General features: G+C 51.0%; 1 protein-coding gene across 1 annotated transcript in view; it reads left to right on the forward strand.

Annotated features, from left to right (window-relative positions):
• The window catches only part of CWC27 (CWC27 spliceosome associated cyclophilin), a 1,312,165-nt gene that overhangs the window by 240,918 nt on the left and 1,044,869 nt on the right, over positions 1–26,378 (forward strand). Inside the window, exon 6 of the mRNA XM_069627345.1 lies at positions 11,563–11,666. Within this exon, the coding sequence (XP_069483446.1) occupies positions 11,563–11,666 (104 nt within the window). The remainder of the gene's footprint in view (positions 1–11,562; positions 11,667–26,378) is intronic.

A 26,378-nucleotide genomic window follows, 5' to 3' on the forward strand; every position in this document is an offset into this window, starting at 1 on the left:
GCGGGTCGCTTATCCCTCCATGCAAGCGACACCGGAGGAATGGGCTTCCTTCGGGAAGCAGATGCTAGTGATTCCGGTCCGTCCGCGCCTCCGAGTGGGGTCGGTCGGCACCGGTCGAGAGACACCGCTCGTACGCCTTCGGGCTCGGGTGGTCGGCACGGCTCGCGGGAGAGGTCCCGCTCGGACAAGGGTAGCCGTTCTCGCCATGCCCGTTCCAGGTCCCGGTCCTCGACGCGCTCGAGACCGCGTGATCCTGTGCCGTCTTAGAAGAAGACGTCGACGCCTGGGGCGCCGAGGTCGTTGATGATTTCTCTCGAGGCTCCGCCTCCGAGGGGGTCGTCGGCGCCTAGGTCGTCGAGAGACACGCTCAGAGCTCCGGCTTTGAGGCCTGTGTCGACGCCGCCGATGCTGGCGGCGCTGCAGCTGACGCCGATGCAGATTTGCTCGACTTAGACGCCTTTTCCGTCGGCGCCGACTCGTTCGGAGCCCTCGACGCCTTTGGAGGCGGTGGTGTCGGAGGGGCCCCGTGGCACCGGGTTTGCCCCTAGAAAGGCTCTGGCTAAGTTCAGGCACTGCTTTGGTCCCCAGAGGTCTTCCTCTCCCCGTCTGGAGTACATTTCAGAGGGTGATGAAGACTCTGATGGCGGCTTGGTTCCGGTTCCCGATGAACTTATCTCAGGCCATAGCCAGTTTGATGTCCTGCGGCAGTCGCTGCATGATGCCAGTGGACTGGACAACTCTCCGGAGGTGGAGTTTTGTAGGCCGGAGCCTGGCACTCATGCCGATTCTTCATATCGGCGCCTTATGTCTCGGGTCACCGAGTACTTGGGTTGATCAGCTCCCCCAGGGGAGTTCGTTCAGGATGATCTCACAGACATCCTTGATCTCGGTCCCCCCACTGACCTGGTTTTGCCTTTTCATATGGCTCTGCAGAGAAGGGTGGCGGCGGCTTGGACTGCTCCGGAGAGTCTCCCGGCAGTGGGCAAGTCTTTGTCGCGAAAATACCGTCCAACCAGTAGCGACCCCTGCTACTTGTCTAGGCACCCCACTCCGGAGAGTTTGGTGGTGCAGGCAGCTACGACCCCGGCAAAGCAGGCGTCGTATCCTACCATCCCTCCGGATAGGGACGACAAACGTTTTGACGGCTGGGCGAAGAAAGTGTTTTCTTCGGGGGGTATGGCGCTTCAGGCTTGTCTCGTTTCACACACACTCTGTGGAACTGTGTTGCATTAGCGGCTGAGCATATTCCCGAAGGGGACGAACGGGATGGTTTCCTTTGCTATGGTTCAGGATGGCAAGGATGCCATGTGTGAGGCCGTTCAGTCGGGTTTGGACTTGGCGGATTGTGTCAGCCGGTCCATGGCGGCGAGCACCGTAATGCGCAGGTTTGAGTGGTTGCGGAGGTCTGGGTTCGCTCCTGATGTGCAGTCCCGGCTCCTCAACATGCCCTTTGATGGTGAACACCTTTTTGGCAGCAAGGCTGACTAGAGCCTTGAGAGGTTGCAGACCTCAAAAGCTGCTTCGAAGTCGTTGGGCGCTGCAGTTCGCCAACCTCCGCCTTTTCGTCCTAGGGTACCGCAATGGAGGGGAGGTTCCTTTCGCTATTACTCGTCCTTCAGTAAAGCGAGGGGAGCTAGCAGTCAAAGAGGCCATCGTAAGAGTGCCAGAGGTGGAAATAAAGGTACTAGAGGTGCCAAGGCCGCTCAGGCAGTTGCCTCTTTGCCCTCGGGCAACGCCGCAGCGGCTACCACTCGGTCATGAGGCCAGGTCCCATGGTTCGCCGGTTGGGGGAAGGCTGGCGCAGCATCTTGTAGAGTGGCAATCCATTACTTCGGATGTGTGGGTTCTGGAGATCATAACCCACGGCTACTGTCTTCCTTTTCGGCAGAGGCCTCACGACAATCCACCAGGGAGCCTCTCTTTGAAGAGTCCAGATCCGCTCCTTGCGCAGGAAATTCAAGCCCTGCTGGAGAAAGGCGCCATAGAACTGGTGTCTGTAGCGGAGAAGAACAAGGGATGGTATTCCCCTTATTTTTTGATATCGAAGAAAGACGGGGGATTGAGACCCATCATGGACTTGCGCGGTTTGAACAAACTCCTCAGGAAGGCCAAGTTCAAGATGGTGACTTTCTCAAGTCCTCCAGGCCCTTCAACTTGAGGACTGGTTGGTGTCTCTCGACCTCAAGGATGCTTACTTCCATGTGCCGATCCATCCCAAGCACAAGAAGTACCTGAGGTTCGTGGTTGGCGACTCGCACTTTCAGTTTCGGGTCCTGCCGGTCGGATTGACCTCCGCCCGAGGGTTTTCACCAAGCTCATGGTGGTGGTGGCAGCGCATCTCAGGCAAGGGGGGATTCACGTCTACCCCTACCTGGACGATTGGTTGATCAGGGGGGAGCTCTCCCGAGCAAGTCCTGGATCATCTGTCCGTCACCTGCCACTCCCTTCACAAGCTGGGCTTCTCCCTCAATTTAAAGAAGTCCCATTTGACACCAACGCAGCGGCTCCAGTACATCAGAGCAGTGCTCGCCACGTCCCTGGGGCAGTGTTTTCCTCCTCAGGTGAGGGCTCTTCACATTCAGCAGATGGTGCACAAGTTTTGTTTTGCCCAGGATCTCCCAGCGTCCGAGTTCTTGAGACTGCTCGGCCTCATGGCATCCTGCATTCTTCTGGTGCCAGAGGCTCGTCTGCGGATGAGATCTTTCCAGTGGGCACTCAAGCTCCAGTGGTCTGTCCTTCGGCAGGCTGTCGGACCCTGTTCAGGTGCCGTCCTCGGTTGCCCGGGACCTTCTTTGGTGGGCCGTCGAGGGCAATCTGATGAAGGGGGCCCCATTTTGGCTGCCCTGGCCGGAGGTGATGATCGTGACGGACGCATCCCTCACGGGATGGGGAGCTCATGCCAACGAGTTGACAGTCAGCGGTCGTTGGTCTCCGTCGGAGTCCAGACTCCATATCAATCTGTTGGAGCTGAGGGCCGTCAGGTTAGCCCTGAAGGCTTTTCTGCCGACTGTGCGCGGAAAGAGTGTCCTGATTCTAACGGACAACACGGTGGCCATGCACTACCTCAACAAAAAGGGGGGGCAGGGTCACTTCCGCTGTGCAGGGAGGCGATGCAGCTCGAATTCTGGGCCATCCAGCAGGAAGTTTCGATCTCGGCTGTTCATCTGGCCGGAGACGACAACGAGACGGCGGACGCTCTGAGCAGGCAGAGCTCGTTCTCTCACGAGTGGGAGCTGGCTCAGGAGATTCTCCTGGAGATCTTCGCCCTTTGTGGGACCCCTCAAGTGGATCTCTTCGCCTCCAGTGTCAACCGGAAGTGCGAAAGGTTTTGCTCGCGGGAATTTCCTCCAAAAGGAGCCTTAGGAGACGCGTTCGTGGTGGAGTGGTCATTCCCACTGCTGTACGCGTTTCCTCCAGTCCCCGTCATCCCGCAAGTGCTGCGGAGATTACGGAGGTTTGGTTCCCGGATGATCCTCATTGCTCCGGTGTGGGCCCGGAGGACGTGGTACCCGGACCTTCTAGACTTGTCCATCTGCCCTCCACGTCGTCTTCCCTACCGAGACGGTCTGCTCTGACGGGAGGGGGGTCAGGTTCTCCATCCAGAGGTCAGATCCCTCAATCTTCACGCTTGGCTTCTGAAAGGTTGAGGTATAAGGATTGGGACCTCCCTGAAGATGTGATGGAGGTGTTGCTCTCGGCCAGGCGGCCGGCAACTAAGTCTCTGTACCGTTGCCGTTGGAGAAGGTTCTGCGACTGGTGCAGAGTTCAGAATGTGGATCCTTTTGAATGTGACATTCCCATGGTTCTGTCTTTTTTGCTTTCTTTGGTCCACAGGGGCTTGCAAGTGGGGACCATTAAAGGTTACCTGGCGGCGTTGTCCATATTTAAGCGCTCGTCTGAAGAGTGTTCCTATTTTAAAATTCCTTTAATTTCTCAGTTTTTGATAGGGCTCACTAATGTGTTCCCTCTGTCACCTTTTCTGGTGCCAGGTTGGGATTTGAACCTTGTTTAAGTTTCTTATGGGTGCTCCGTTTGAGCCTTTACATTCTTGCCCTTTGAGGCTGTTAACTCTGAAAACTGTGTTTTTGGTTGCGGTTACTTCCGCTCGCAGAGTGAGTGAGTTACAGGCACTTTCAGTTAAGCCACCCTTCACTGTGTTTCATAAGGACAGGGTTGTCCTTAGAGTTTGTCCTTCTTTTCTTCCGAAGGTGGTTTCGGACTTTCATTTGAGCCAGAAGGTTGTTCTTCCGGCGTTCTATCCTCCTCCACATCCCGGTAAGGAAGAGGAGAGGCTCAATAGGCTTGATCATAGGAGAGCGTTGAGCTTTTATATTTCGCGCATGTCCCGGGTCAGAGTGGACGATCAACTTTTCATTGGTTATGCTGGAAAGCGTTTGGGACAAGCTGTGACGAAACAGACTTTGTCTCGTTGGATTATTTTAGCTGTCTCCGAGTGTTACCGCTTGGCGGGTAAGGATCCTCCAGCTGGCTTGCGGGCCCATTCTACCAGGGGAGTGGCTGCGTCTACTGCTCTGCAGAGGAGAGTTCCTATTCGTCACATCTGTGATGCAGCCACCTGGGCTTCAGTACATACTTTTGTACGTCACTACTCCCTCGATTCCATCAGAGGGCAAGATCTGGCCTTTGGAAAGGCAGTTCTCTATTCCGCAATTTGATTGGGCATGCTAAATTTGTATTCTAAATTCTTTCCCTCCTCCTTGCTTGGTACTGCTTTGGGAGTCTGTCGTAGATATGGAATACGTCGGAGGACCCAATCCCCTCGAAGAACAAGTTACTTTTTTACCTGGTAACGTTCTTTCGATGAAATGGTCCGACGACGTATTCCATATCGCTCCCTCCGTGCCTTCCCCGCTGCAGAATTTCTCCAGCATGGGGTCTGGCATGGATTCACATGCTCATGAATATTCCCCGTCGTCAGGCTGGGAATCCTCGGTAAAGAAAAAACCAGTATCCGTTTCGTTTCTGATCTGTCTTTCGTAGTAATAACCAATCACTGGTCTCTGCGTCATACTGACCACAGCCAATGACTGCCCTCTACCTAAGCACCGCCTCTGGCAGCCATCTTCAGATTTTTACCGCACGTTCATGTGTTGGGATCCTCGTGCTATTGCTCTCGAGCGTTAGTGCTATTTTTCACGCTTTTTCACAAAAAACTTCAATTCTTTCGGTCAAAAGAGCCTCAAGCTCCACCGATCCTACATCCGATCAACGGGGACCCGTGTCGGATTCGTCTGTGCCCCTCAAGGGTGAAGATTTCGTCGAGCTACACTTCGGAGGACTCCAGAAGCTTCTCAGGCCCGGTCTCGGAGATGGCCCAGGAGAAGGGAAGCTCGACGCCCGGAAAGCTGTTCAGGGTCTGCCCTGGATGCCAGCTGCAGAACGTCTTTAAGGAAGACGAACACTCTTTCTGCCTTTACTGCCTTCATGAGGACAAAACGCACGTGGAGAAGGACTGTGCGTTTTGCGGCAACATGTCGGAACGGACCATGAAGGACCGTCATCAACGTCTCGCCAACTGGCTGGAGGGTAAGAGCCCGTCTGGCGAGAAGAAGAAGAAATCCGAGCGGTCTTCTAAGACCTTTGAGGGCGCCCCGGCGACGGGGGCCCAACATAAGGCCAAGCACCGCGAGTCCGCTGGCACCGGGAGCGCCGAACGGTCGGGCTCTACGGGCGCCAGGCAGGGCGCACCCTCCCCGGCACCATCAACCACAAGCCAACGCTCTGGGTCGGGTAAGAGGAAGGCCGAGCACCCGGCGAAGCTCCTGGAGAGGCCCCGGTCGAGCTCTAAGGCAGAGGAGGAGCGTGGCAGTGCCCCCTCCCTCAAGGATAAGGCGGTGAGCGCACCTAAGGTGGTGAAGGCCTTGATCCATCCGACCAAGCCCTCTATCGAAACGGTCGCGGCGGCCCTGGCTCAGCCTGTGGAGGCTGCGCCAGTGGTGGCGACCTCAGGGCCCAGAATCTCCCTGCCTCCTCGGAGGGAGTCTTCTTTTGTGCCCATCGATAGGACCCCCGTGAAACCCTCCGTGGGGAAGAAGAAGGGGGGGCAGGGCGTCGTCGTAGATTCGGCCTCTACCTCAGAAGAGGAGCTGATCGAGGTCTTAAGCCACGGCCTAGGCGTGGAACAAGGCCAGCCCGTCGGAATGGACCCCGACGCGGGTGACGACGACGACATCGTCGAGGATACCGACGGGGCCCCTGCTCGCCCGTCGGATTCCCCTCTGCCAGCGCCGCGAGACAACTCGGCGGCCATTTTGTTGGCCATACAGTCCTTATGCACTGAGATAAGGACGAGGCTACCGTTACCGACGGAGGAACCTCTCCCGTCGGGGGATCCAGAACCGGGACCTTCTGGTGTTCCCCCTACCAAGAAAAGAAGGATCCATCCTCCACCTCCTTTTCAACCGTCGCGCCCCGTCCAGCCCTCCTCCCCGTCCACCCGAGGGGATGATACGGGGACTGACACGGCAGCGACGGGTACGGACGACGAGGCATACGACGAGGATTTTCCGTCGTCGCCCCCCACCAGGGCTTCTCCGCCCGACGAGATCGGATCTTTCCACTCCATGATCTCCAGGGCTTCCGAGCTTTTCCAACTCTGCCCTGAGGAGAAGAAAAAGGAAGGCTTCCTTTATCAGCGGCGCGAGGCCAAGAGGAAGACGGTCCTCGCAGTGCCTCTGTTGGACGACATTTGGGATGAGGGCCTTTCCCTCCTCAAGAACCCTTCCACTACGCCAGCTAGAAGAGACCGGTACGAGAAAAAGTACCGGGTCCCGGACACGGCCCCCCTATGCCTCCGGGCGCAGCCTACCCCGGACTCCGTCGTCTCCGCGGCAGCCAGGAAGAAAGCGGGGGGGGTGCGGCCTCCACATCGACTTCCCCGCCGGACGGCGAGGGAAAGAAATTGGACGCTATGGGACGTAGAGTCATCTCGTCGGCAGCGACGACGATTAAAGCGGCCAACGCCTTGGCTATCGTGGCCCGCTACGACAGGGAGCTCTGGTACAAGATAGCTCCCCTGCTGGATTTTCTGCCGGACGACAAGAGGGAGGAGGCCCTTGAGATCCTCCAGGAAGGTGAAGTGGCTTCGGACCACGCCATCACCGTGGCGACGGACATCGCCGACACTGGGTTCCGCCAGCTGGGCAACGGCGTTTGCCTTCGACGTCGTGGATGGCTCAAAGCTACGGACTTTCGGCAGGACGTCCAGACCAGAGTCCTGGACATGCCCTTCGACAGGAACAACCTGTTTGGGAAGACAGTGGACGATTCCCTTCAGGCCATCAAGGCGGATACTGAGACGGCCCGGGCCCTTGGAGTCCTGCAGCAACGACGGACGCCCTTTCGGAGCGGCGGAGGCAAGGGCGCCTCCAAAGGTTCCGGCGGCGGTTTCGCTTCCTACCGTCAAGCGGCCCGCTCGTCGTCGCAAGAGGCCTACAGAGGACGAGGCAAGTCTAGCGGACCCCGCCGTCGTCGCCAAGGAGGTCAAGGCGGCAAGGCCGCGTCCAAGCAGGATTGAACCGGCCGTGGGGTCGGGCCCCCACCGAAGCACCCCGGTGGGAGGCCGGCTGGCGGGCTTCGTCAGCGTGTGGGAGTCCATCTCCACCGACCGTTGGGTGCTGGACGCCCTGGCCCGGGGCCACGCGCTCGAGTTTCAAAGAAGGTGCCCGCGCGTCCCCCCCGTGGCCAGGAAAGAACTTCACGTCCCTCAACTTCTCCTGGAGGTAAAGGCGATGCTCAGAAAGGGCGCCATCGAACTCGTCCCAAAGAGGCTTCGGGGCTCCGGAGTCTACTCGCGATACTTCCTCGTGAAGAAGAAGACGGGAGGATGGCGCCCCATCCTGGACCTGCGACGGCTGAACAAGTTCATCAAGGCGCAGAAGTTCCGGATGGTCACCCTCCAGCACGTCCTGGGTCAACTGGAGGAAGGAGACTTCCTATCGTCGTTGGATTTGGAGGATGCCTACTTCCACATTCCCATCCTAAAGGGGCACCGGAAATTCCTCAGGTTCGTGGTCCAAGGGCGTCATTACCAGTTCAAAGCCCTTCCCTTCGGACTACGGTCGGCACCCAGGGTATTCACCAAGTGCCTCGCACCGGTGGCGGCGCAGCTGCACCGCGAGGGGATTCACGTCTACCCCTACCTGGACGACTGGCTCATCCGCGCCAAGACGAAGGAGCTCGCCGTGGTCCACACGGCAAGGACCGTCCAACTCCTCACGGACCTGGGATTCTCCGTGAACTACGCCAAATCCCACCTGGTGCCCGCGCAAGTCGCACTGTTTCTGGGAGCGAGGCTCGACACAGTGTCCCTTCTGGCCTCCCCGTCGGAGGAGAGGACCAGGACCATCTTGGGCAAGGTGCAACGGATGTTGGTGGCCGACGCGGCCAAAGTGAGATCCATCAAGTCCCTCCTCGGGATGATGTCTTCCTGCATCTACCTCATTCCCATGTGCAGGCTCCGGATGCGCCCGTTGCAAGAATTCCTGGATGCGTGCTGGATCCAGACGACGGGCAGCTTCGAGGAAAGGATCAAGCTCGACGAGAGTTTCCGACGAGCGATACGGTGGTGGGGCACCCGCGCGCATCTGACGGCGGGCATGGACTTCCAGACCCCAGCCCACCAGGAGACTGTGACCACGGATGCCTCCCTGGAAGGGTGGGGAGCGCACACCGAAAATCTGCACGCGAGGGGACTCTGGCTCCCGACGGAGAAGTCCCTGCATATCAACGTCCTGGAGCTCCGTGCAGTGTTTTGGGCCCTCAGGTCCTTCCTTCCGTCCCTCAAGGGCAAGGTGGTGAGGATCTTCACCGACAACACCACCACCATGTTTTACATCAGGAAACAGGGCGGAACCAGGTCCCCAGCGCTGTCCAAGGAGGCGCAGGACCTGTGGCATTGGGCCGTCGCCCAAGGGATTTTTCTGGTGCCGTTTCATCTGGCAGGGATAAAAAACACCATCGCCGACTCACTCAGCAGGGAGCTGCGCTCGTGCCACGAGTGGGAACTACGGCAGGATCTGGTGGATCGCCTCTTCCGACGGTGGGGCACACCCCAGATCGACCTGTTCGCGACGGCGACGAACGCCAAGTGCCGGAGGTTCGCCAGCAGGTTTCCCCAGACGAGGAGCATGGGCGATGCTTTCTCGTTCCCCTGGGAGGGCCTGTTCCTCTACGCGTTCCCTCCCTTGCCTCTGCTAATCCGGCTCGTCAACCAGCTCAAGAGGTCACGGTGCAGGATGATCCTCGTCGCACCTGCGTGGCCGAGGCAGATATGGTTCCCGGACCTTCTGGACTTGTCAGCGTCCCCGCCGATCAAGCTGCCGGCGGACGCGGATCTACTCTCCAGGGAAGGAGGCGCCATCCTCCACCACGACCCGAAGTCGCTGAACTTGCAGGCCTGGCTCCTGCAGCGCTAGAGTTTGGAGGATACGACATACCGGCCGATTGCAGAGAGGTTCTTGCAAAGGCCAGGGCGTCCTCGACTCTTAAATGCTACGGACACAAATGGAAGAGGTTCTCTGTCTGGTGCCACGCACAGAAGATTAACCCTCTACGGATTACGGCTCCCCAAGTACTGCCGTACCTGCTGACGCTGGCCAAAGCTGGTTTGGCACACGCGTCCATCAAGATTCATCTTGCTGCGATCTCCCGATACACCAGAACCACGGGGCGGACGTCCTTGTGGTCTCATCGTCTGGTGAAAGAGTTCATGAAGGGACTGTTCAGATCGTTCCCGCCGGTGAAGGCTCCGGCCCCGGCGTGGGAGCTCAACGTGGTGCTGACCAAGCTCATGGGACCTCCGTTCGAGCCTCTGCACTCGGCCCCGTTGAAGTTTCTATCGTGGAAAACAGCTTTTCTTGTGGCCATCACCTCCGCACGACGAGTGGGAGAGATCCAGGCCCTTTCCTGCAAGGCCCCGTACTTGACTTTCCACGACACGAGGGTAGTGCTCAGGACGCACCCCTCCTTCATGCCCAAGGTACCGTCGGACTTCCATCTCAACGAACCCTTGGTGTTACCTGTGTTCTTCCCGTCGCCTTCGTCGCCGGCTGAAAGGACTTTGCACTCGCTGGATGTAGCTAGAGCGCTGAAGTTCTACGTGGACCGCACGAAGGGGTTTCGGAAGACGTCACAACTCTTTGTGAACTTTGGACCTGTCAATCAGGGGAAGGCTCTCTCGAAGGCTTCAATCTCCAGATGGCTCTCCGGCTGTATCATGTACTGTCACCGGTTGGCAAACCGACCGCTGCCTGGCCGTCCGAGAGCCCATTCCACCAGAGCGATCGCAGCTACCACGGCGTTCCTATCTGGTGTGCCCCTGCTGGACATATGCAGGGCTGCTACGTGGAGGTCGACGCACACCTTCACGAAATTCTACTGCGTCGACCGGGATTCCAGGGAGGAGTCCAGGGTCGGCCAAGCAGTGCTGCGCAACCTGTTCGCCTGAGGTGAGCCTGGTGAGGAGGTAAGATGCTTAATGTTGAGTTGATGTGATGCTTAATGTTGAGCCTTTGCCACCTCCCGTGGTTGTGCATGTGTGTACTGCTATGTATTCTTTATTCATGAGCATGTGAATCCATGCCAGACCCCATGCTGGAGAAGGAACAAGTTACTTACCTGTAACTGTTGTTCTCCAGCATGGGTCTGGCATGGATTCACATGCGAACCCTCCCGCCTACCCCTCTGCGGCTCTTCACTTGGTCATACTGCCACTTCACGTGCTTCCAAATCTGAAGATGGCTGCCAGAGACGGTGCTTAGGTAGAGGGCAGTCATTGGCTGTGGTCAGTATGACGCAGAGACCAGTGATTGGTTATTACTGCGAAAGACAGATCAGAAACGAAACTGATACTGGTTTTTTCTTTACCGAGGATTCCCAGCCTGACGACGGGGAATATTCATGAGCATGTGAATCCATGCCAGACCCATGCTGGAGAACAACAGTTACAGGTAAGTAACTTGTTCCTTCTTTTGCGATTGCAGCTTGCGTTCCGCAAGGCCTTGTGCGTCTGACTGGCAGAAAACTGGTGGCACACGTTCTGGGAAAAAACTGTAACTGAGGCTATGGGCGTCGTGCGTCCTACTTATCACATCGGGTGACGTCGGCTGTCGGAGGAGGTCCTCGGGGACGGCGCATCAACTTCATCGACGCAGGACGCAGACGCCAAATATTTTCCGAAGCAGAACAGCTGTGGACATTACCTGTCATAGATATGGAATACGTCGTCGGACCATCCCATCGAAAAAACATTACCAGGTAAGAAAGTAACTTGTTTGTCAAACCTTGAGAAAAGTAAACACAGTTGTGAGCCTCACATTACTGACCCCTCACAGGAGGCTGTGGAGCAGGCATGAAATGGAAGAGTGAAATTTGAGTGCAGACGAGTAAGGAGCATAACTGAGAAAGGAGAATGACACATGAAAAGGAGAAATTATGATGTCCTAAAATGAATGCTAGCTTAGTTAGTCCATTACACTGAAACATTGATCCAAGATGTTAAATTGGTTTATGAAAAAACGTTTTTATTTGTTTTTCTTGTAGATTTTGTTTAATCCATTTGACGATATAATTCCCAGAGAGAATAAAACATTGAAAAAGGACAAGCAGGAGGATGGGGCAAAAAAATCGAAGACAAAAGGAACCAAGTAAATATAAATATTATTTGCAAGTGCTAGTAAGCGATTACAACAGATAGCTCTGCGAGTTCAGTGCTGGCTGCATTGATCTGTACTTAATCCACATGACAGAGGATTCAACCATGACACTTCAAATCAAGCCTTCATTCGACAGAGCTTAATAAATTACAATCAACATTAAACTGTGATATAGAAATACCTAGAAAATGACAAAATCTTGGGTGGCAAGTGTTGTATAGAAAAAGTACTTTATTTTTTCCTATTTGTTTACATTGGCATGGACTTGTTTCTTAACATCATTGTAAACCTTAAAGAAGCACTACTGAATCAGCTGGTCATAGGTGAAGGCTTAAGGATGATCTAAAATCTGATGAAGAAATATTACTGGTGTCGTCTTTGCTGGTCCTGAGCTTAGGGCGTCATCGGAAAACGTAATTCAGATATGCCAAAGAGATAGCACAAAGATTTGTTGGGCATGAGGGACCCTGGTTGGCATCCTGGCAGGGCTGATCCAGGTTGTCATCCTTCTGAGATCCATAAAATGGGGAAGAACCTGGCATTAAGAGCTTTATAAAGACATGACATTATTATTAGTTTCTCTCACCAGTATAGGGAATGGGACCTACATTGGGGATGACATTGGAGTACTCTACTGTATGGCAAAGAGATCACTAATCTGTAATTGGAAAACAAACATACCCCCCAACAAAGCCCCACACCCCCCCCCAACACACAGTCCGCCTCACACAGCACACCCCATACTACCCCAGGACCAAAAGGTAGACCACAGAAGGCAGGTATTTGAAACGCACAACACAAATGAGGGAAACCAGGTTATTATACACCACGGTCAGGGATTTGAAGACAGAATCCTATAAACCTATTATTAGACATGTTACAGAGACCGGGAATGCTGCAGGAAGTATTTTTAACAGTTATGACTTTCTTTCTATACAGAAAAATCTTGATGTTGAGATGGTTGGGTTTTTGATTGTAAGGGGATTCAATAGTTTAGTCTAGCAAGTGGGGGCTGGTCAGATGTATAGAAGAAAGACATGGTTATATTTTTATTTTATTTTATTTGCATTTGTTAAGCGCACTTGCAGCCCAAAAGGCATTGAGGCGCTGTTGCAGAGGATACACAGATTTAATATTAATACTGGTTCCAGAGGCTCTTAGTTACAATTTGGCAGGCATATAGTGGAGGATACAGATTTAAATCACACAAAGAGTCTTGTTTTGAAAGCCTTACGAAAGGCTAGGTGGGACTCAATGAGTCTTAGGTGAGGAGACAGGGCGTTCCAATGCGTGGCTGCTAGGCTAGGGAGAACAGTTGACTATTCTGCATGCAAAGTTCCTGAAGGAAAATGAGAGGGACTATATGTGATAAATGTGATTAGCTAAAACAGATGAGTCTAGCATTAGTCCCAGATTGTCCAATGAATTAAATATACGGGACTTGGGTAACCTAGCCATTCTCCTCCTTCTCAACCTCTCTGCAACATTCGACCTAGTGGACCATGTTAGGCTCTGTTATGTTATGTTGCACTTTTGCCCGAGGGCATCTTGGCTCGAGGAAAAGTAAGGATACCGCCAACCAATGTAGCCCTAAAACAGAAATGTTTTCAGCGCGCACCTAAACTGTAGGTGGTTCACAGTGCCCCGAGTGCCAATAGTAGCCCATTCCACAATTTACTGGCTGCATATGAGAAAGTTTGATCGCCCACACGGGCTAAACGGACCTTCCAAATTACCACTAGTTTGGCATTACCTGAAGGAAGTAACCGTCCCGGGATATAGGGGGGGGAGTTTATCCTGAAGATATTCTGGCCCCTGCCTATGGCACGATGCATCAGGCACATATAAATTTCAATTTAATCCTATGGGCCACCAGGAGCCAGTGAAGAGAATGAAGCACAGGATTTATGGGCTCCATAGGGGGAATTGGTTGCCATCCTAGCTGCTAGATTTTGCAGCAGTTGTAAACAGTGTATTGACCCTAATAGGTTGTGCCAAATAGAGTGCATTACAGTAGTCAATTGGACGAGTAATTAATTAAGCTACTACTATAGGTCACAGACGTTCAGGTAGGAAAGGACGTACTCTGCATAACACTCGGAGGAGAAAGTGTCCAGCACTAACTTGAGGTGACATTGATAGGTCAGATGACAAAAGGATCTCCAAGTTCCTAATCACCTTCACCGGGACAGGAAGTTTGGGGGCCAGAAGGAAGCAGATCACACAGCCGTAGCAGAGGGAGAGCCCACCACCATAATTTCAGTCTTGTCCCCATTCAGCTTCAGCCAGTTCATACTCATCCATTTCCCCACTGCCGACAAACACTCCCGCAGCTCATGGGCTGCAGTCACTTGGTCCCGATCAAGTCGGACAAGGATCCGAATGTCGTCTGCATAGGAATGACAGCGAAAGCCATAGGAATGGATGAGATGAATCAGCGGGTGACTAAAGATATTAAAAAGCATGGGGGACAAGGCCGAACCCTGTGGAACCCCACACAATAGTGTATGAGAAGAAGATAGGAAAGGAGGTAGCGAGTGTGACTGACATCTGTCACTGAGGAAAGATACGAACCGGGTCAGGACGGGCCCAGAGAGGCCCGCTGTCTGCAGGTGAGATAACAGGACATAGTGGTCGACCATGCCGAATGCCGCAGACAGATCTAACAGAATCAGGGCACCCACTCCGCCCTGATCCACCAGCATGGTGAGGTCATCGACCACCGATACCAGGCCACTGTCGGTACCCCGTCCCGGTCGAATCCCTGACTGAAAGGAGTAAAAAAAATAAAGGAGATTCCAGAAAAGAAGAGAGAAGGGGCACTATTTGACATTCTCAATATCCTCTGTATTACATATACCAACTTCGCTGACAACACCCAAATCCTCATTCCCATTACAGGCAATCACACCAGAAACAGCATTGCTATAACAGGGTGTACAGCATCATCCAAAGCTGGATGGTGACCCACTTTGCATTAATGATGACAAAACGGAGCTGCTCATTTTGGGCTCCCCTAGCGTCTCAAAAAACATGACACGGCCTACTCCTCCCTTTCCATTGATGGCACTGACATTCCCGTCCTAAAGCATGTCAAAATCCTAGGTGTCTTCTGGATGCAGAACTGTCCATGACCAAACACAATGCCCTGGCCTCATCCACAGCCTACATTGCTAAGCTCTTCTCATTGAGCAGACAATGTCTCTCTCCGTACAATTGCCTTATGCTTGCAAGAGGTATTTTCATTAGTAAACTAGACTACTGGGCACCTCTACAACAAACCTTGCCAAACTCCAACTTCTACAAAACAAAACCCTTTGTGCCACATTGGGCTTACGCTGTTCAGACCACATCCCAGCAACCAGGCGAGAGGCTCACTGGCTGCCCGCCAAAGCACACATTGAATTTAAAACCCTGACCGTTGCACACCGTTTAATCTATAATGAGGCCTCCCGCTACCTCAACAGCAGCATTGCTCAGATTCACCATGTGCACCCTTTCCGGTCATCTACCAGTCTCAACCCGGTTCACACTACGATACAAAAGCGAGAGAGCAGGTGGAGCGGGTTTCTGTGTCATAGCGCCCTCTCTTTGGAACTCTGTATCACCCTAAAGCAGAAATGAGCGTTATTACCCAACCTTCAGAAGGCTTGTGAAAACCTTGTTGTTTAACAAATATGATTGTCAAAATGTTGCTGTACCTTCCTCTGCCTACCACTATACAAACGCTGTGATACCCCAGGGGTTGGGTGTTACATAAATGTAATAAATAATCCACTCTATTGGATTTTGATGAAATTATGCTTTCTTAACTGGTAGTTAGGGGACAGTAAGGGTAATCAATGTGATGCAGCATTTCGATATTTTCATAGGTTTTAGGAGGACTTTGCTATGTGCTCCCTGAAGGCAGCTTTTGAGCTTGTATATGTTGTGACTCAATATTCAGTCACGATGGAAATCCCTTAAATGGAGAAACTACTTGTCAGTTGCAATGAGCAGAGCTCTGATGTTGAGCTTTTTTGTTTATTCTCTCCTAGCAACCAAGTGATTGTCTGCCAATCTGAGAAAAAAACGTAATGTGAGCTCTAGATATTGGGCTGCCAGTGTACATCCTGCTAATGTAACTTCCTTTTATTGTGGGGCCAGCATCTGCAGAGCTAATATGCATTTTTCCTCCCACATCTGGATGCACAGTAGACAGTGACTCAAACTCCAACCAACAACTCAGTAGCAGCCTTTTGAAGTCAGCCAGTTTGGGGATAGGTGTTCCCTATGATTAGTTTGAAGATGGCACTTGCTGATCTGTTGTGTATGTGCTTGTGTCATAATATGTTAGAAGACCAGCATATAGTGCATTACCGTAGTGCAGCCAAAGTAACCCAATCAATTTGACCCAAGATTTGACAATATTCTTCACATAGGAGAGTTACATTTTTGCCTACACAGATGTAATATTTGAAGGCTTTAGCAAATTATGGAAACTGTATTTTATTCAACCATTTATTTTATTGATGTTGTCCAATCATTTAAAAATAGATATGTTCTTTTGCTGCATAATATTCTTTATAAGGGAAAAAGGAACCATTACATGTGTTTCGCTGCACTGTGGCAGTTTCCTTCATTGCACACCTTTCCACCTTATATAGTAAGTTAACTAATTGAAATCCTCCTGAAGAAGCTCCTTTGTCGCAGGGAAACCTGTGTCGAAGTTCTCTCACAGATTTGCAAACTCAACAAAGCAACATATCTATGTTTGTGAAAAGGTGGCTAAGCTGCCATGCAGTAAGGCTGCTTATCTGCGGAGCTCCAGTTATGATCATTCTGAAAAGATAGTTTGATATGCCAGATTTATTCTGACTTTTAAAGGAAAAGGGGTCTGATGTTGTCTGGATCAATGTCACGGTTGTGCTACTATCGGACCACAGCAGCCGAGAGAGAACGGAGGGGCGGAAGGCTGAGACCGAGGCACCCAAGATGGCGGCGGCTGCTTGCCGGCAAACTGTATGAGAGCTGAGAGATCAAACTCTGTTAATGGGTAGGGCTCCCCTGTGATTGGAGAAGCCTAGATCTTGCCCACATGGTGACTGCAAAGCCAGCAGTGCTGCGGACTGAGCCCCGGGGCTGGCAAGGAGGTGCAGCATAGCAATCCTGAGGGACAATGCAGACTGCAGCCCGGCGAGAGCTACGTGTCGCAACATAGCGACCATGTTGGAGAGGTCGGGAGGGTAATATGGCCCGCCTGGAAGGCTGAGAAGGTGGCAGTCCCGCCTGGAGGCTGGGCTGCCCACCTGGGATCTGCCGGATATCCTTGTAGATGAACTGGCGCAGATGCTCAGGCCCTGGAGCACCCAACAGGCACGGCTCATCGGACGCGGCGGCTGAAGGGCCCCCTGAACACCGTGAGTGACCTAATCTGGGAGTGCGGTTCTGGGGTGTGCACCAGTGCCCTAGTCCACGTGGCATTCAGAGGCGGGTCCTGCGTGTGCTGGCAGCTGAGAGGCTGTGCTGGTGACTGCCCGCCGCACTGTTGGGTGAGGTGGGCTGGATGGAAACTGAAGCAGTCACGGCCCAGCGCCGGCACATGAGGAGAGTGGGCTTGTAGGTGGAACAGGAGGGCGCCCCCCTACAGTCACGGGAGACCCAGGCAACAGAGCCAGAGAAGGAAAGGTCGGGATTGACCCTGATGTATTGCAGGTAGAAGAGAGAGAGGTCGGCCGGTCGGCCTGGCTGATGAAATGCAAACTCTGTGCTTAACACCCCCAGGTCACGTTGAGCGGGCACCTAACATCCAGCGAAGCAGCTACCTGTGTGGGGATGCCACAGCGAGGGGCAGTGGCACACTGTCATCGCCCTAGGGGACGGCCCACGGTCTGGGGGTGTCTCCCCTGCTGGAATTGAGCTGTGGTGGCATAGAGAACGCTGTGCTGCCGCGGCAGGCTACACTGGCCTGGCTTGGACATTAACCTCAGATGCCAGACAAGAACTGTAAGGCGAGGGCCAGACAGATGGTAAGCAGCTACTTCGTTGCAGGTGCCTCCGCAGGAGGAATGCCCCATCCTAGCAGCAATAGCAACTATGGTGTTGGAGCGCAAGATCAATGCAGTCATTGTGGATGTCGGTCAAATTGCGACAGGATCTGCGAGCGCTAACGGATAGCTTGGGAACTGCTGAACTGCGAATGCAAGACAACACGACTAGTATTGCCAGCACTCAAACACAGGTAGCAGAAATGATTGACCAAGTGAAAGTCCTGGAACACCGCACAGAAGACGCAGAGGGGAGGCCCGCAGGAACAACATCCAAATTCTCAGCCTCCCAGAAGGCGAGCAAGGCAGAGATCCCACGGCATATGTCGAAAACATATTCCTGCAGTAGGTGGGTCCAGGCACGCTGACACTAGGATTTACTGTATAAAGAGCGCATAGATCACTGGCGAGGAAACCCCAACAAGGCACTCCCACCCTGTCCCCGCCCCCCCCCCGGGACCGCTGATAGCGAAGATTATGAACTATAAAGACAGAGAAAGGATTCTTGTCTTTTCCAGAGGGGGAGGAGGGAACTATCACCAGAGGGTCTTCAAAGCTGGCGATATACTATGATTATACTGCTTTAGTCCAGCAACGCAGAGCGATGTTTTGGCCTACCAATGAGCGATTACGGCAGGGACATTTACGATGCATGCTGATTTGTCCAGCCAAACTAAAGATCCTACATAATGGAAGATCACATTTCTTCAAAAACATGGCAGACACACACTCCTGGATGAATGCGCAAGGGATACTGCAGCTCCCAAGTAGAGGCAATAACGAGCCATAGACTGGTGGTGGTGAAACACATTAAGAATGGCGTCGCCTGTTTTTCTTTTCTTCCTTTTTTTTCTTTCTCCCCTTTCAGCCTGGATGGAAGGGCGCGGGGGATACGACAATGGATTGTGTGGTCCGATAGAATTGGGAAATTGGGACATAAGGCTGGTGCCCTGATGGTTGCAACTACGGGCATCTGCCACACACCCCATTTGTAAGTTCATATGGGTAGGCAGGTACGGGAGAGGCAGCTGAGCCTGAGCAGGCGAGTTACTGCTGGGCTGTTGTTTAGACAGGGGGGGTGGGGAGGAGTTGTTAATTTGTTGGGTTACCTCCATGTTCCGGGGGGAAAGGGAGGGTTGCTTGTTTGTTGACAGGTTGAAACATGATCAAAGTGACAATGGCAGGTGATGCATAGATATAGGTTGCTTCTCGACACCCAGTCCTTTTGCCTGGGTGGTAGACATTACTGCTGGGCTTGTGGGGGTAGCGGCTGGGAGGCACGATTGTTCTTGCTGGTTGGGGGCGACCTGAGGGAGGTGAAGGGGGAGATGAGACTGCAGGGTGGTAGGATGGGGGGGCCCTGGTAGGACTTTACACCGAGGGCATCAACCCTTGCCATGAAATCACCTGGAACGTAAGGGGACTTAATAGCTATGTTAAAAGGCTGCTGGTGCATGCGTATCTGATTAGGATGAGGATTCAAGTTGCGCTACTGCAGGAAACGCACCTCACGGCGGATAGACAAGCCACGCTAGCGAAGAAATGGGGCGGCAAACTGTATGGCTCTCCTTTTTCTGCATACGCCAGAGGTGTTCTCATTTAGGTGGCACCTACAGTCCCTTTTCAATTATTGGAGATTTAGAAGGATGACTAGGGTAGAATGGTCTTGGTACATGGGCTACTGGAAAATAAGGAGATAAGTTTGGTCTACAAATGCGCCCTGAATCACAATGCCACGGTATTCTTCCTGTCCCTATACTCAAGGTTGTCTACACTCAGGGGGGCTACATGGGTTTGGGGCAGGGGTTTTAACTGCTCTCTCAACCCGTGTCTGGATAGATAAGATAAGAAATACCGAAAAGCTGCACCACTGCCTAAAGCGCTCGGTTCCCTATTGCATCATCTGCAACTTGTTGATGTTTGGAGGTAGAGGCAAGATGAGGCGCGTGGCTATTCCCATTTTTCAGTTCCCCATAGATTACATACGCGTATAGACAATGTTTTCACTGGGAAAGGGACTTTGGGTGAGTGTGGCTATAGACTGCAAGGCTAGTGTCCTCTCCGACCGCGCCCCGTTGATCGCTATATGGCAGGGAACCTCTGATACCCACTTGGCGACTGAGGGATGATGCCCTGCTAGATGCAGATTTTAATAGGTATTTAGAAGATAAGATCGAGGAGTACTTCGACATTAATACGGGCAGTGTCGCAAGGGCTGGCACCTTGTGGGATGCCTTAAAGTAGTCATGCAGGGGGTGGCAATTGGGAAGGTGGGCGGCCTTAGAAAAGACATACTGCAGGCTTTAACGGATACAGAGAAAGCTATTGCATGGGAAGAGTGCGCTGAAGGTGAGTCAGTTGGGGGGGGGGGGGTCTAGGAGGTTGATGGAGTTGCACCAGAAATGCATTGCGGAATGAAAACGGTTGGGCAGATTGGACTTCGCTAAGTATACACATAGACTACACGCAGAGGGTGATAAACCTGGGCGACTTTTGCCATGGCTATATAGAAGGCAAGAACTGCGGGACATGATTAGTGTTATCACAGACGGGAGTGGTGATCAACACATTTTCTTTTTAGATTGTATTAATCTTTATACTCTGAGGCCATAATAATGGGCTATAGAGATACAAGTAAAGCCCTAGCTCAGTTATATTTACCCAGGTTGGACAGGGAGCAGGCGGACATGCTTGATGCTCCTCTGACACTAGGTGAAAACAGTGCAGTGATAGCAGATGTTTTACGACCACTAAGACCCCTGGCGGACTCCTTGTGGAATTTTATAAAACATATGCAGACCTATTGGCCCAGCTCTTGGAGGTCTTGGTAGAGGCATTTGAGTTGGTATTATTACCCAACAGCCTGAGATAATCCACTATAGTGCCTATCCTTAAACCTGGATATCTGGACAGAGTTGCGGTTCATATAGGCCTCTCTATGGTTAATCAGGATTGCAAGATCCTTCTGGCGGATAGATTCAAGATGGTGATAGGAAGCTTGATCCACGTCGATCAGACTGCTTATGTCCCGTGGCGTAGTACCTCGTGGAACTTGCAGAGGCTGCCTCATGTGATAGATAGCACTAACCACCTGAGGGTAGATTGCACAGTAGCCTCATTGGACGTGGTCAAGGCATTTGACTCGGTCCGATGGGGCTGACTGCTGGGGACCCTTGAGCGTTTTGAGATTGGAGCCAGTTTCCTGCGTTGGGTACAGCTGATTTACACTGCATTAAAGGCGAGGGTGAAAACCGGAAAGTAGATCGCAGAAGTATACAAGGGTACTAAGCAATGTTGCCCGTTGTCGCTGATGCTGTTCATCCTTGCACTGGAGCCATTGACTGCCTTTCTCCGAACTGACTATGTGGAGGCAGGTATTGTGTTAGACGAGTGGTATACTTGGTTTCTTTGTACGCAGACGATATGCTGCTGTATGTGAATCAACCTGAGCCCAATCCACTGTACTTACTGGGCATAAATGATCGATTTGCCATTTATTCAGGTGTTAGGGTCAAATGTGAGACATCCTGCTGGTGAAACTCCAGGGGTTTACCATGGAACAGCTGCCTGATCTAGGCCTGTAGTGGGCAGTCAACACCTTCCCATATCTGATTGTTAATGTGTGGCATGCCTGCCTCCTCCAACAGGCATAACATGACGAGAGCTTTGGATGGCATAGTCAACTCCATGAAGTTTTGGGGGAAACTGCTCCTGGGGATTCCGGGCAGGGCGGCTCTTCTAAAATTGGTTGTACGCCTGCGTCTCCTATATCATTTGATCAACATGCCCTACAATATACCTGGAAGATTCTTTCAGTTGTTGGACATGCTGACCCCAGACTGTCTATGGGGTGGTGGGGGGGTATAAACAGAAGCGCTTTATGCACTTTGCTGAGGGACTAAAGCGGTGGTGGAATTGGGATACCCCATTTGGAGCTGTAGTACTTAGCAGGGCAACTGCAATTTGTGGTGAATTGGTTGGTGGATGAGGCCTCACAAGACCCTTCACAGCTGCAACCACTATTGGGATAATACTTTTTGAAGGAAGGGTTATGAGTAAAAGGCACGCGCTATGCTACTATGGCCCTCTCGACTGCTGAAGCTCTGCAGGGACCTGTGGCGCAGGGCTTGGAAACTCTTGGGGACCACCAACCCTTTTTCTTTTGGTTGGCGTCATTGGGGAACAGCAGGGTGTGTGGAACAGTTCGGAAGGCATTGGTAAGGCAAGGGGATAGCCATAGCGGGTGACCTATTGCAGGACGGCAGGATGGTGGACTTCCCGACTCTTGTTAGTGATCATGGCATACATGAAGGTCAATTTCTACTGTACCTGGGCATGGTCGGGAGGATAGAAGAGAGATGGCTGGGTTTCCGAGAGGGCATGGAAGTTACCACAGTGCTAGACGCTACCTGTTTGAAGGGGGCCACATAGTCTCCAGACTGTATGACCTATTCTTGAGTAACCTCGGGAAAACGGAGCTGGTGGTGCGTAGGAGCAGGGAGGCGGATATGAGGAGAGTTTTCACAGACATGGAATGTAAGCGAGTGCTGTTATACACTAAGGGGGTCTTTAAGGAATGCCAGGTTCAAGCTCACTGAAATATATGTAATGCATAGGGCGTACCTAACCCCACACAGACTGATGCAGATTGACAGAGGAGGGGATAAGATCTGCCTGAGGTGTACTTATGCGGGGGCAGACATGATGCACATGTTCTGGACCTGTCGGGTGATTAGCGGAGGGATCCTAATGCAGCCATGGCACTTGTTGCTTGCTGGGACAGTTTCTGAGGTGGGGTGGACACACTGCACACTTCTCCAGAATGAAGGATTTCATTTGTGTGTTGTCAAAACGCAGAATTGCAATGGCCTGGAAATGAACTGAGGGACCCAAGGTGGAGCTTGCTGGGTGGACATAAAGTACTGATCGCTGGCAGAGACCGCAGTATGGCACAGGGCGCTACAGATAGGGATGCATGAGACGAGTATGGAAGTGGAAGCCGGAAAGCGCTCATGCAGACAATATTCACCCCTGATTCAGGGGGGCCCAACTGAATGCATAAACTGGAAGGTGGGGGCGGCAGTGGCAGTCTTGGGCTTGCAGAGAAACATGCACTCCCAAACAGACTAATGAGAGGGGAGGGAGTGGCCCACTGCTGCCGAAGTGGGGCAGGATGTGATGAACGTCTACAAAATGTACTGAAAGGAAGTGTACTTAAATGATTGTATTGAAACAGTGGACACCTGTCTGTTTTGAGTTTTTTTCGCCAATAAAAGTTTCCCAAAAAAAAAACTGTGAAAAACATTAATTGAATGCTAAATAAAATTGATCTTCATCTCATTTGAACTACTCAAGGAATATGCGCTAAAAGCAACCTTCTATACACGAAATTATTTTCCTATTGGAAGCACAGCAGAGGGGACTATATGCTATAAGCTTCAAAATTTCACTTATGATGTTGGTTTTAGAATTAGTTCAAAACCAAATACCTACTATGGATTTCTGCCTTAGGTATGGACTACTAACAGTGTCCCTTAGACCAACCATTCAAGGCATTACAGTAGCAGTTTGTGGCCCTTGGTATTTAAGGCAGCAACATAATCGATCTCCATCAGAACTCCCTACATAACTAACCTACTGGAGGCCTCCTCTGATATTCTGGAGGACAGTCTTCCTCCCAGGCCCTGTATGATTGGTGTCCAATCTCCTGTGTGCCTCTGAATGACCCTGAAGTTACAGATTGGCTATTTGATGTTTTTTCAGGAGAAATGTTGGACGCTGCACTTTCAAAGAATTTCAGGACATTATCCTTGACTAAAACATAGGTTTATAATTGAAGCTACATGAACAGGGCAGTCATGACCACTCCCAAGCAAGAGTGTGTTTATTGATTTTCCATGCTTTCAAAACAATTGCTTAATGTCAGCTCAGACTTTGCCTCAGTAATCTGGAAGAGGTTCAATTGGTCTTAGTGATGCCATTGGTCCAGAACTCGTTTTCCTGGTGCTTTGAATGTTTTCTTTAAAATATAAAAGAATAAAAGCATAGTTATTCACTAGTTTTAATTAAACGAATGAGACTGCAGACATTATGGAGATGGCAAACAATCTGAGAAGTGCAGTTAATTTCTTATCAAATTCCTATATTACCATTTGTTTATGCTTCAGATACTTTTCAGCTACACTTCAGGCTGCATTTTTTGTGAAAACTGCAGTTTTTTCTCATATCATCCAGGAGAGCAGCCTTTGGTGCACTTAGTGCTGATTGCTGAACTATTTTTGCTAGGATGCTATCTGCCTTTTCCTTGACCATTCCCTTACCCTTACCAAAATACAATGTGAACAAGAAGCGGCAGATTTTAAGGGTGTTCTTGCTGTCCAACATAGGAAGCAATATTGTACTGAGGGCATTGCAAAATTAAGATTATGGCGACACTTCCAGGCCTAAGGTCCAAGCCTTATGTCAGCACCCATTGAAACTGGAGACCCTGCATAAGGGTGGGCACTCTTATTTGCTGTGCAAAATGAATAACAGCTATTTCCTCAAGTGCATTTTGGCACATTCGGTCATCTGAAAAAAACTTTCACTTGTCAATATCCTCTATGATAACTTAGTTGCTTTTGGCAGTTGAAGCTCCAAATGTATGCGCAATTCTTCATGAAAAACGGGTAATTATATAGCAATGAGTCGCCGCCATAGCCCCAGGAATTCGGGCTGCTTCTACACCTTGCAACAAGGAATGAAGAGACCAAGTGGTGCCGTAGTGGTTGCTAAAGACTTTATTAAATGATAAACCAAAACTAGCTATCCCTAACTCTAAGGCGGTTTCCCTACCTAAATTAAAGAAACCAGGGTGCACGTCAGGAAGTCTGTGTGAGTCAAAACATAAAGGTGCCATCCCGGTCACAAAGGCTCTTACTCTATCCGTTAAACAAAGAGAGGGGAATGTTGCTGTGCCCAAAGAGGTGGACTGGGTTAAATATTTGGGATAACCACTCAAAGTCGAACTCTCTCTCTCCAGAAATCGAATTTATGCTCTGGAGTGTGACTTTTATTTTCATTGAAACCAATTGTATTCAAACCTATTCGACAGAAAAAACGAAACAATACGAAGACTGAAAACATGAAACAATTCTATTTGTAATTTTTTGTAAGTGAAGTAAATAGACATGTGTGCTCCAAAAGTAAAAAAACACAGAAATCCAACATCAAACAAACAAATATATAATTGTGATATACATGAGAAAAAATAAAAAAGTATATACTTTGTTCACATGCAGTTCTAAACTGATGAAGAAAATACCATGAATTGATTAAAAAAAAATACAAACTTCACTTTTCGTTGTATCCAGAGAAATGATGACATGAATTCAAAAACAATGCAAACATCAATTAGCGTTGTATAAGATACCGAGGTGAGGTAGAATGGAGGTACTTTATCCGTGTCACTACAACAAAACACCATAAAGAGCAGCTAGCAGCTACTGTTCGTAATCCAGGCGAATGACTCGCTTCGCCTGGATGCAAAGCGTCCAAACGCCTCTCAGGTTGTTCAAAGTAAAAGTTCCACCAAAGTTCTGGGTTCTCTGTAACACAACAGAAAATAAACAATCACACAAAGTTCTTGTGGGGGGTAGGAGAATGACTGTGTTCTCCTAGCTGGTTCCTTAATGTCTTTCACATTTCTTTATAAGGCTCGTAGCTCCTTTATGGAGGTTTTACAATCTCTAGGTTTTGCACAATTCTTGTACCGCCCCCACTGGGATGATTAAGCTGTTCCTCAGAGTGCCTCCTGACTCTCCAGCACCACAATCCTGTAGAACTGGACTGGGAACTGTATAACAAAAAGGTTTACAGTTTTCTCTATTTTCTAATAGTTTACAGTCTGAAAGGGTTTTCTATTTTCCTAGCTTTTCAAGCTTGAAGAAAATGACAACAATAATGTTTTCTTATCTTGAGGAAGGAAAGGTTAAGGTCATGAGCTGAAAAGACGGGACTTTTGGCATGAGCTGGTGTTGACCAATCAGCAATATGTAATAGACTTATGACAGAAGATGATTGGAGTATGCCTCGATGGACCAGCCCTGAATGATTCTAGGGTGTGCCAGGAGGACCTCTACATCTCTATCAATGATTACCCTCCTGGGATCTCTATTCTCATCGATGATTGTTCAGAAGACCCGTTTTGGTTTCTGTGGATTGTACTCAAGAAGGTAACCCCTTTAATACGGTTCAAGGGCATCTAGTTTCCAAAGCAATATGAACAGATTTTAATCACAAATGCCAAGTTGAGGGATAGCTTTTTGCTGTTCTTTATCTTTGTATGTGATCAGCAAACAGTCCTTTACACCCTCTTGTTATTACTAATGTTCTCTGATGCTCTCTTGGGTTTCCCTTGGCCCTCTGCCGGAGTTTACTAATTCTCGTTACCTGGTACTTTGTCAGTCGTCACCGGTTCGGGCTGGGTTTTCGTGACTGTCAATCGCCTTTCTCCAGCATGGGGTCTGGCATGGATTCACATGCTCATGAATATTCCCCGTCGTCAGGCCGGGAATCCTCGGTATAGAAAAAATCAGTATCAGTTTCGTTTCTGATCTGTCTTTCTCAGTAGTAACCAATCACTGGTCTCTGGGTCATACTGCCCCCAGCCAATGACTGCCCTCTTCCTAAGCCCCGC

The sequence above is a fragment of the Ambystoma mexicanum genome, chromosome 6p (genome assembly GCF_040938575.1).
Source record: "Ambystoma mexicanum isolate Mex_15411 chromosome 6p, UKY_AmexF1_1, whole genome shotgun sequence".
Taxonomy (NCBI): domain Eukaryota; kingdom Metazoa; phylum Chordata; class Amphibia; order Caudata; family Ambystomatidae; genus Ambystoma; species Ambystoma mexicanum.